The sequence below is a fragment of the Chiloscyllium plagiosum genome, chromosome 9 (assembly GCF_004010195.1).
Source record: "Chiloscyllium plagiosum isolate BGI_BamShark_2017 chromosome 9, ASM401019v2, whole genome shotgun sequence".
Lineage (NCBI taxonomy): Eukaryota > Metazoa > Chordata > Chondrichthyes > Orectolobiformes > Hemiscylliidae > Chiloscyllium > Chiloscyllium plagiosum.
The window spans coordinates 69,740,077-69,751,903 of record NC_057718.1 but is presented as its reverse complement, the minus strand read 5'-3'; the positions used below and the strand labels follow the sequence as shown (position 1 = coordinate 69,751,903).

Below are 11,827 nucleotides of genomic sequence, written 5' to 3'. Positions count from 1 at the left end.
CGCACAGGCTGGGGCTATTTTTCCTGTAGTGTCAAAGGCTGAGGGTTGACCTTATAGAGGTTTGTAAAATCATGAGGGGCATGGATAGGGTGAATAGACAAAGTTTTTTTTTCCCTTGGGTGGGGAACTCCAAAACTACAGGCCATAGATTTAAGGTGAGAGGAGAACAATTTAAAAGGGACCTAAGGGCAACTTGTTCACACAGAGGGTGGTGCGTGTATGGAATGAGCTGCAGAGGAAGTGGAGGAGTCTGGTACGATTACAAAATTTAAAATACATCTGGATGAGTATATGAATAGGAAGGGTTTAGAGGCATATTGGCCAAATGCTGTTAAGTGGGACTGGATATATTTAGGATATCTGGTCAGCATGGATGAGTTGGACCGATGGGTCTGCATCCGTGCTGTACAACTCAATAACTATATATAACATAATTTTGATACGTATGAAAATAAACCTTATATTATACAGGTATGCTGTGTGAGCAATCCATCAGTTCCCTTCTCACAGAAGTGACCTCTACGTGGAAACTGTCCCCCTTCAATCGACTCTCGCTTTAGTACCTATGAATTACAGAACTCCTATTTCTTCCATATTAAGTCCATTATAAGAATCTTTATGGTTTCGGGATAATTACATTTGATCGATAGGATTGGGGGCGGGGGGTGGAATTAAGAGACGTGGTGTTTACACTGTCAGCCGGAAGGGGGAGATAGTGGCTTTTGGATGACTGGGACCTGTGAAGCGGAGAGGTTATTGAAGTGTGTGCGTGTGGATAGTCTTCCTTTGGTTACCTGAGACCGTCTGTTGGTTGTGAGCAGAGAGTGTGGCAGACGCAGTCCGGATTAGTTGTTGCTTTCGGCACAGAAACCTAAATATGTTCGCAGCGGCAAGTTGTTTCACATTTATGATCATTCTTCTTGTTGTCGAACCTCAAAGAGGTAGGGAGAAGGCTGGGCATTCTGTTTATACTATTGAGTTTAAGAAAAAAAGTTTAAAGGCGTAATTTAATTTTCCAAACAGCTATGAGCGGGAAGAACAACATTTTCTGTTAATTTTTAACGAACGTTATATGGTTCATTGGGCAATAATTTGAGTTGTACCCCGCTTTTTAAAAATTCAATGATATTTTCAGACAGTGATTGATTAGTCAGAGGCATTTTCTCCTCACGGGCCGAGTTTTAACGCAAAGTAGTCACAACAGTTGACATCAGTTTAAGTGTGGTGTGCTGAGCGGACTTCTTTTGGTTTAAATTGTTGTCTTGCCACTAGCACTACTTTAGCCTCTGTAATTCCGAGAGTTTTAATCATTTAAAAAAAATCAATTTCGGATTAACTTTGAACTTGTAATCAAAGCAGAGTATTTGCCACATTAAAACCGTTTTTAAAGCCGCATAAGTTGACAATAGTTTTAAATGTCATTCTGAGAAACATTTTGTCTCAAGGTTTTTTTAAATTAATTTCTTCAATCACCCGGCCGCCCACCATGCTAGTCTGCAATTCTCAGGTTTTTCGTTTCATTCTAAAACGTCTTCGGATGAGCGGTGCTCGGGCAGTCCTGCATTTGGCAAGTGATATTGAAAACGTCTGGAAATTTGCTGGAAATTCTTTCGATTCAGTTTTCCGTCTTCAGTCATTGTGGAACTCTGCATTTCTTTTAGTTCAGTTTAGTTCGAGTGACTGTGACGAGCAGAGCCAAAGCCAATTTTGTTTTACGATTTTAATATAATGTTGCTGGGTCCGTTGGCATCCAAATTATTATCGTCTGTAAATTTCTAGCAGCGATTTAGTTTTAAATTTAGTGCAAGAATCCTAGCTGAGCGTTAAGAGGAGTCACCGGCACATAGTTTGGCGATATTAAGGACCGCAGCTGCTGGAAGTCAGAGTCGATAAAATGTGGTGCTATAGAAGCACAGCAGGTTAAACAGCTTCAGCGGAGCGGGATGCTGTCTGAGCTACTGTGCTTCTCCAGCTCCATGTTTTATCGACACCAGCTCATGGCGTTTAATGTAAACTTTCCAATCCGTGATACCAGTCCACATACCTATGTCTATTCCATACCGACAGACAGACTTTGAATCCATTTTTTGAATTTATTGAATGTGAGATTTGTTTTCGAGTTATTTAAACCTTCTTGATATAAACTTATTGTGATTTATGTATTGTGTACGAGTTCCTGATAAATATTTTGTTATATTCAGACTATCGTTTTATAGAAGTTTAGTTTTATTTTGTGTAATCACAAAAACTTTAAATGATTTTTTAAAAAGACATTCCAACATACCGTGCCTTATTGGGAAGCTACTGAAGTCTTCACTAGCTCCTGTGTCAAGCAGGGCAGTTTGGATGATATTTGGCAGTTATTAGAATATGTGTGTGTTTGTTATTCTTTTGGGGGCAGCGGAGACGCAAAAAAAAATCCTGTGAATTTGAGAATAAATACGTTAATCCTGCTGCAGTAACAGGTGCCACTGTTTCATTGTAAGTTATCATTGGTAGAATGATGGAAACTGACCAATAGAATGTACTCAGTGGCCAACATAGAGTTCCGCAACTTTATCCTCTGTGAAGCATGAAACATAACTTACCCGTTCAGTAGAATAATAGTACTATTTTCCATGACTCTTTTGGCCAGTTATTCTACTAAAGCAGTCAGTGTGTTCATGCTATTTTGGAAAGAGTTGGAATTTAAGCTTGATGATTATTCCCAGGGCTAAATCAGCCCGTTTCAGTATGTTAATTAGATTCTGAAAGATGGACAATTTTCCTAAAGAAAAATGAAAAATAATATAAATGTATGTCTGTTCATTAACATTTAAAAGAAAATAAAAGCACATTTGTACATATTTTCTAATCAGCCTGTTCAGAGATGTTATACATTGCTCAAAGGTAGGGTCCTGCCACTGCACCATAAGGGCTCTCAAATGAGATTTGTCTGACTTTTTCAATCATTTCAGGATATGTCACAAGACTTCTCAGCAAATGAAATATGTTTGAGAGAAGGGGAAGGCAGATTTCATTTTTGGATTGCTGATATTGTTGGACAAGCAGTTTGGATGGCTGTCTTCTGTTAGAACAATTTCAGGATGGAGAAGGCCAGTCAGTGGAGCCTCAGTGATAGGCAAGTTATTAGAATGGTATTCTGTGTTTCAGAATTGAAAGTTAAAAATCACACAACACCAGATTGTAGTCCAACAGGCTTATTTGGAGGTACGTGGGGCACTGTTCTTTCAACATGTGACATACTGATTAATCGGGAATAGTTAGCATGGATTTGTTAAGAGAATGTGTTGAAAAACCTTTTTTGAATGTTTTGAGAAGATATTTGAGTGTTGATGAGGGTAATGTAATTGATGTAGTCTACATAGACTTCATCAATAGTTTTTATGACATTGCTAGATTGGGCAAGAAAGTAAAAGCCCATGGGAACTGAGGCAGAGTTGCACATTTGGATCCAAATTTGCTGAGGCAGGAAGCAGAGATGGTAGAGGAATGTTTCTGTGGATGGAAGTCTGGTTCCAGTAGGATTCCACAGTGTTTGCTGCTGTGTCCCTTGCTCTTTGCGGTGCATGTTCATGATTTGGATTTAAATGTTCGTGGTATCAGCAAGAAGTTCATGGATGACATAAAAATTAGTAAGTTGGTAATTACTGAGGTGGATAGCTGTATGCTGGGACTGTACAAAATAATGGCTATAACTTTAGAGTCTTGTGGCATGGTAGTAGTGTCCCTACCTTTGGGTCAGAAGCCAGGGTTCAAGTCCTGGTTAGATGTAACTGGAGTACTGTATAAAGTTCTGGTTACCACATCATAGCAAGGACATGATTACACTAGAGAGGGTGCAGAAGAAAATTGCTAGGATGCTGCAAGGTCTGAGCTAAGAGGAAAGATTGGATAAGCTGGACTTGTTTTCTTTGGAGCGGCTAAGTTTGAGAGGCATCAGACAAGTTTATAAGATTGAGGGTCCCAACAGTAAGGCATTTCCTTTACATTAGGAGAAAGTGAGGTCTGCAGATGCTGGAGATCAGAGCTGGAAATGTGTTGCTGGAAAAGCGCAGCAGGTCAGGCAGCATGCAGGGAACAGGAGAGTCGACGTTTCGGGCATAAGCCCTTCTTCACATTACATTACATTAGTTGAGAGGTCAATACCTAGAGAGCATAGATTAAAGATGAAGTTGAAGACCAAGAGGAGAGTGGAGGAGAATTTTATTTCACTGAGGTTGGTGAGAATCTGAAGTCACTGCCTGAACGGGAGGTTGAATCAGAAAGTCTTTTAGTATTTGGATCAGTGTAGTCATGCTTGTGACCAGATGGGCACAAAGGCCAAATGACCGCCTCATGTGGTGCAAAGTTTCTTGTGTCTAGGAATTAGCAGTTAAAAGTAGAAGTCAGAACTCAGAAGAAATTATGGAAAGTTGAGAAAATGGGAAATTGCTGGCTTTGTGCTGGAGAAGCTGCAAGAGGTTAGAAAAAAGTCTCCATGATTCTGCGCAGCCAATTGAGAGGAAGTTGAAAAGTCCCTTTGCCAAATTTAATTCATAAAATAAAGCAAGGTTGAAGCTCAGGGAAAGCCTAGGGATGCATCTGGCTCAGTGAAGCTGGCTGTACTTGGAGTGTACTATTGGCCTCCTAACTGCCGGAAAGAAATGGAAGATCAGATATGTATGCAAATTTCAGAGCAGTCTAATAGTAATAGGTCTTGTCTCATCAATCTGATTGAATTTTTTGAAGAGTTGACAAAGATAATTGAGGGAAGGGCTGTGGATGTAGTTTATATGGAGTTTTAAGCATTTAACAAAGTCTAACGTGGCAGATTGATACAAAAACCGAAATCACATGGGATTTGGAGTAGGCTGGCTAGGTGGATACAAAACTGGTTTGGTTGTTGAAGACAGAGGGTAGAGTTGGAAGGGTATTTTTCAGAATGGAGACCCATAGCTAATAGTGTTCCACAGAGATCAATCCTAGGTCATCTGTTTGCAGTATATTTAAATTATTTGGAGGAAGATATGGATGGTGGATTAGTAAATTTGCAGGTAACATGAAGGTTGGTAGAGTTGTTGATAGTGCGAATGATTGTGAAAGGATACAACAAGATATAGATAGGTGACTTGTGCACAGAAAGAGCAGATAGAATTTAATACAGATAAAAGTGAGGAAATGCATTTTGGAGGATAAAGTTTAGTTGTGAATTATACAGTAAATGGCAGGAACATTAACACACAGACAGATCTGGGCGTGCAGGTCCACAGTTCCCTAAAAGTGGCAACACAGATGGACAAGATGATTAAGAGGACATTATGGCATGCTTGCCTTCATTGGCCGGGGCATGGAATAGAAGAGTTGGCGAACTGTGTTGTAGCTATGTAAAACACTAGTTTGGCCGCATTTGGAGTATTGTGTGCAGTTTTGGTCACCACCCTACTAGAAGGGCATAGAAGCTTCAGGAGAGTGCAGAGAAAGGGTATTGGCTATGAAGAAAGGTTGAAAAGTCTAGGACTGTTTTCACTGGAAAGACTGTGGCTGAGAGGAGCCCTGATAGAGATCTACAAAATTATGAGAGGCATAAATAGGGTGGATAGTCAGAGGCTTTTTCCTCAGGTTTGAAGTTTCAATTACAAGGGGGCACAAGTTCAAGGTGAGAAGGGGAAAGTATAAGGGAGATGGGCGAGGGACGTTTTTCCACAGAGCGTGGAATACGCTGCCAGATGAGGTGGTGAAAACAGGCACATTGGCAACATTTGAGAGACATCTGGATGGTTACATGAATAGGGAGGGAATAGAGGGATACAGTCTGAATAAGGGCAGAAGGTTTTTTTTAGTTTAGTTAGGATATGATGATTGGCACAGGCTTGGAGGGCCAAAGGGCCTGTTCTTGTGCTGTACTTCTCTTTTGTTCTTTGTTATAATGGGGTAGTTATAGGGAGGGATTTCAACTTCCTCTCCATTAACTGTGATAATAATAGTATTAAAGATTTTTAGTAAACAGAATTCTTAAAGTGCATCCAGGAGAGCTTTTAAAAGCCGTATATTAAAGGCCTTATAAGAGAGGGGGCTGTCCTGGACTTAATTTTATGTAACGAACGAGGCAAGTAGTTGAAATAGCGGTGGGAGAACATTTTGCAGACAGTGACCATAATTCCTTTAGATTCCAGGTAGTTGTGGGAAAGGACAAGAATAGGCCTGAAATCAAAGTTATAAACTAGGGCAAGTCTGCTTTTTAAAATGATAATTTGTGCGTGGAGCTGGAGGACATAGGTAAGGGTCTGTGAATCTTTTGTGTTGGCATTCACTTAAGAGCAATGATGTGGGTGTTGCAATCTGGTCAAAGAACTAGGTAATAATTAAAGAAATTAGCTTAGCAGATGTTCTGAGAGGGTAGGTAGGGTTAAATGAGATAAATCTCTTGGTATGATATGTTTACCAGGCTGTTGTGCGAGGCAAGGAAGGACTAATCAGAAATGCTGGCAATAATTTTGATTGCTGTCTAGTTACAGGAAAGATTCCAGAGGACTGAAGAATGCCTTCATTGCTCAGTCCTTTGACTATAGGAGTTGGGGAGTCATGTTGAGATTGCCCAAGACATTGGTGAGGTCTCTTATGGAATAGTGTCCAGTTCTGGTTGCCCAGTTACAGAAAGGATATTGTTAAGCCAGAGGGGGTTCAGAAGAGGTATGAAAGGTTTAAGTTATAAAGAAAGGCTGGACAGAAGTTTCATACATAGTGAGAGGTACCGAGCTAGTGGTAGTTGTCTTTTCCTGAGGATGGGAGATTTCAAGACTAGGGGCGAGAGGAGAGAGTTGTAAAACAAAAAAGACATGAGGGGCAAAAGTTTTACACAGAGGGTGGTTCGTGCGTGGAATGAACTTCCAGATGAAGTGGTGGATGTGGATATATAATTATAAAAGGCATTTGGATAAGTACATGAATGGGAAAGTTTGGAGGGATATGGGCCAGAAGCAGGTAGGTGGGACTAGTTTAGTTTGGGATTATATTCAGCATGGACTGGTTGGACCAAAGGGTCTGTTTCCATGTTGTATGACTGACTCTAAGGAAACATGGGATAAACCAGTTAGTTTTATCACTGTGGTGGGAAACTATTGGAAGCAAATCTGAGGGACAGAATTAGCTTGCATTTGGAGAAGCAGGCATTAATTATCAACAGTCGGCATCATTTTTGTTGAAAGGAGGTAGTGTCTGACCAACTTGACTGAATATTTCAGGTTTGTAGATGAGGGCAATGCATTCAACTTAGTCAACTTGGACTTCAGCAAAGCTTTTGCTAGGGTCCTGCAGGGAAGACTGATAGCAAAGATAAGACTCTGTGGGATCAAAGGAAATTTGGGTGACTGGCAGGAAGCAGAGGGCTTTTTTGAGGTGGAAGCCTGTGCCCATTGGGGTATTGTAAGGGTCAGTGTTGGGACCCGTGCTGCTTTTGTTTATATATAAATGATTTAAATTTGAATGTAAGGAGGTTAGTCAGTTGGTTTGTAGATGACTCAAAGATTAGTTGAGTGGTAAACAGTATGGTGGTAAATGAGGAGGGTAGCCTTAGATTACAGGAGAATATTGACCAGCTGGTCAGATGGACTGATCAATGGAAAATCAAATTCAATCCAGATAAATTATGGAAAGGGTTCAGAAGAGATTTACCAGGTTATCATCTGATATGGAGGGAAGATCTAATGAGGAAGGTCTGAGGGACTTGAGGCTGTTTTCATTGAAGCGAAGAAGGTTGAGAGGTAACTTATTTGAGATACATGGAGTAATCACAGAGTTAGATAGGGTGGACAGTGAGAGCCTTTTTCCTTGAATGGTGATGGCTAGTACAAGAGGACATGGCTTTAAATTGAGGGATGATAGATATAGGACAGATGTCAGAGGTAGTTTCTTTATTCAGTAGTAGGGGAGTAGAACACCCTGCCTGCAACAGTAGTAGACTTGCAAACTTCAAGGGCATTTAAATTGTCATTGGATAGACATATGGATGAAACCGAAATTGGTTCCATAGGTCGCTGCAACATAAAGGGCCTATACTGCACTGTAATGTTCAATATTCTGTAAATGTGAGAAGATGCACTTGGACAGGACAAACAAGGTAGTTGAATACCTGATGCATGGGTAGGACCTTGTTGTGCATGTTAACAGTCCCTTAAGGTAGTGAGACTGGTAGATAAAGTGAGTAAGGCGGCATATGGGAGTTTGTTTATGAATTCACCTGTTTAGAAATGTTATTACACATGTCTGGAGCAGATGGAATTTGAATCTGGGACAAAAGCTTTGACAAAGGGTCAGTTAGACTTGAAACATCAGCTCTTTTCTCTCTTTACAGATGCTGCCAGACCTGCTGAGATTTTCCAGCATTTTCTCTTTTGCTTTGAATCTGGGACTAGAGACGTTACTGCTGAACCACAACCAACTTGCCTTTATTATCTGAGGCATAGAGTTAAAGACTAGGGAGGTTATGCTGGAACTGTATAAAACATTGGTTAGACCACAGCTAGAGTGTTCTGTGCAATTCTGGAATCCACATTAAAGGAGGGATGTGATTACACTGGAGATGGTCCAGAGGAGATTTGCCAGGATGTTGCCTGGGCTAGGGAGCTTTAGTTATGAAAGGGATTGGATAGATAGGACTATTTTCCTGAGAACAGAGGAAAATGAGGGGGGGAGGGGGGGGGGGGGGCATAATCGAGATGTAGAAGAGAATGGGCATATAGAGGGAAGAGAGGAAAAAACCTTTTCCTTTGGCAGGATCCATGATCAGGGCAGAGATTAAAGGTAAGGGCTAGGGGAGTCAGAGGATATGAGGAAAAACAATTTAACCCAGAGGCTTGTGGGAATCTACAACTCATTGCCTATAAGAGTGGTAGAGGTAGATCTCACCACGTTTCAGAAATATTTAGATGTCCTCTTGTGTTGCCAAAGCATACAAGGCTAAGGGCCATAGAATCACAGATGTACATCATGGAAACAGACCCTTTAGTCTGACTCATCCGTGCTGGCCAGATAGCCTAAATTAATCTAGTCCCATTTGCCAGTGCTTGGCTGATATCCCTCTAAACCCTTCCTATTCATGTACCCATCCAGATGCCTTTTAAATGCATCTGGTCTGATAACTGCCAGACTACTCAGACCCCTTGGCATCATGGTAGCCCATAAACCCACCAACACACTAAAACAGCAGCTAATGAACTTGAAGGATCCTATACAGACAATGAGCAAAACTAACATCATTTACAAAATACTGTGCAAGGACCGTAACAAACACTACATTGGACAAACAGGCAGAAAACTAGCCACCAGGATACATGAACACCAACTAGCCACAAAAAGACATGACCCTCTCACTAGTATCCTCACTTACGAATGAGGAAGGACACCACTTCGACTGGGACAACACACCCATTCTAGGATAAGCCAAACAAAGACACGCACGAGAATTCCTAGAAGCATGGCATTCCAACCGTGTTAGACCCCATCTACCACCCCTGAGAAAGAGAACTGGAAGTGATGTCACCACAGGAAGTGACATCGCCAACCCAAACAAATAGAAAGCAAGAATTTTCAGCATTGCTTCATCTGAGGCCCACTGAAGTTGTTACCTAGTAGGGTAACAAAATGTCTGGAAATGAACCTTCCAGCTCAGCGAGCAAACCCACATCCAAATCTGCGAGACTGCTGCGCACTCTGCTAGGAGAGATATGGCTCACTCCTTCTACACCTGACTGTGCCTTGCAAGCTGAAGGTTTCTCCAGACATCACATGGACTGCAGTGTCTTCGGGTAAGGCAAGGGGCATTAGAGTCTGCCTCCTAATCAACACTGCCAGGTGCTCAGACACAACTCGCGAGTTCCTGCTTCCCAGACCTAGAATATCTTAGTGAAACGTCATCCCTGCTATCTGCCACGTAAGTTTACCCCCCGCCACCCTGACAGCAGTCTACATATTACCGAAGGTGAAGTGAAGAATGCTCTGGATGAAACTTGCACCGTTACTAGTGCACTGGAGACTAAATTCTCCAAGGCCTTATTCATAGTGGCTGGTGACTTCAACCAGGCCAACTTCAAGAGAGTGCTACCAAAATGCCATCAACACGTCTCCTGCCATACCAGGGGGTCGATCATCCTTTGACCATTGCTGCACAACCAAAGATGCCTACTGATTCATATCCCGTCCACACTTTAGAAAATCAGATCAGAACACTGTGTTCCTCCTCCCAGCCTACAAGCAGAGGTTGAAACAGGAAGACCCAGTACAGAAAGTAATATGATGCCAGTTTGAGGCAGCAGAAGAGATTCTCAGTAACTGCTTGGAATCAGTGGACTGGACCATATTCAGGAATTCAGCTGATGACCTCGACGAGTACTCCACCACCATCACAGACTTCATTAGCAAGTGTATACAGGACTCCATGCCAAGAGAAGTCAATCCACATGTTTCCCAACTGGAGACCTTGGAAGAACTGGGAAATCCATTGGGAGGAAGTGAGGACTGCAGATGCTGAGATCAAAAAGTGTGGCGCTGGAAAAGCACAGCAGGTCAGGCAGCAACTGAGGAGCAGGAGAGTCGATGTCTCAGAATCCATTGCCTCCTGAAGACCATGCAAGTGACATTCGTGTTGGATAATTCAGAACTTTACAGGAAATAGAGACATGACCTCTGCACAGCCATTAGAGATGCCAAGAGGTATTACCGGATTAAGTTAAAGGCCCAAACTAACTACATGTGGCAAGGCCTACACAAAATAATATACAAAATTAAGCATGACAAAATAGGAGACAAAAACACATCCTTCCCTGGTGTGCTCAATTCGAGCAGAATTCCAGTGGAATGGTGTCTCGGCTCTGACAGCTCTGGATGTACTTGTTCCTTCAATCACTGCTATAGACAACTGATTGGCTTACGAGTGAACCTGAGGAAAATGACTGGGAACCTCGTTTGAGTCAGCCATGCACTCAGATCCTGCGTGGACAAACTAGCAACAGTATTGGCTGACATCTTTAACCTCTCCTTGCTACAATCTGAAGTCCCCACCTGCTTCAAGAAGACCACCATCATTCCAGTACCAAAGACAACACATGTAACATGCCACAACAATTACTGCCCAGTGGCTCTGACCTCCATAATTATGAAATACTTCAGAGAGATTAGTCATGGCTCACATCAACTCAAGCCTGGAGCATCTGGATAGTAAGGATACCTACATCAAGCTTCTACTTATCAACTGCAGTTCTGCCTTCACCAAGCTATAAGTCAAACCAAACTAATCTCCAAACTCAGACACCTATGTCTCAGCTCTGCTCTCTGCAACTGGATCCTCAGCTTCCTGAGCCATGGATGGCAATCAGTGAAGATAGACAACAGCATCTCCTCCGCAATAATCCTCAAAACCATTGCCCCACAAAGATCCATCCCCTGCTGTGCATTCATGACTGTGTGGCCAAATTTTGTTACAAGCCATCAAAGTGTGCAGACAACTCCACCTCTGTAGGCTGAATATCAAACAATGACAAGTCATAATACAAGGAGATAGAATGCTTGATGTTGTGGTATAAAGATAACAATCTCTCCCATAGTGTCAGCAAAATTAAAGAATTGATCAATGACTTCAGGAAGAAAGGAGAACACACCCCCATCTGCATCAGTGGAGCGGAGACGGAGAGGGTCAAGGGTCAAGTCCTTGGGAGTGATGGTCACCAACAAACATTCTGCTCTGGTCCTCCCGTGTGGATGTGACAGTCAAGAAGGCACACCAATGCCTCTTCTTCCTCAGGAGGCTTAGGAAATTCAGCATGTCCATAAGGACCCTCACTAACCTTTATAG

General features: G+C 42.0%; 1 protein-coding gene across 1 annotated transcript in view; it reads left to right on the top strand.

The window, feature by feature from the left end:
- The first annotated feature begins 690 nt into the window (after positions 1 to 690).
- Positions 691 to 11,827, top strand: part of fndc1 (fibronectin type III domain containing 1) — a 355,166-nt gene continuing 344,029 nt past the window's right edge. The window contains exon 1 of the mRNA XM_043696167.1: positions 691 to 941. Coding sequence (XP_043552102.1) covers positions 878 to 941 — 64 coding nt within the window. The 5' untranslated portion in view covers positions 691 to 877. The remainder of the gene's footprint in view (positions 942 to 11,827) is intronic.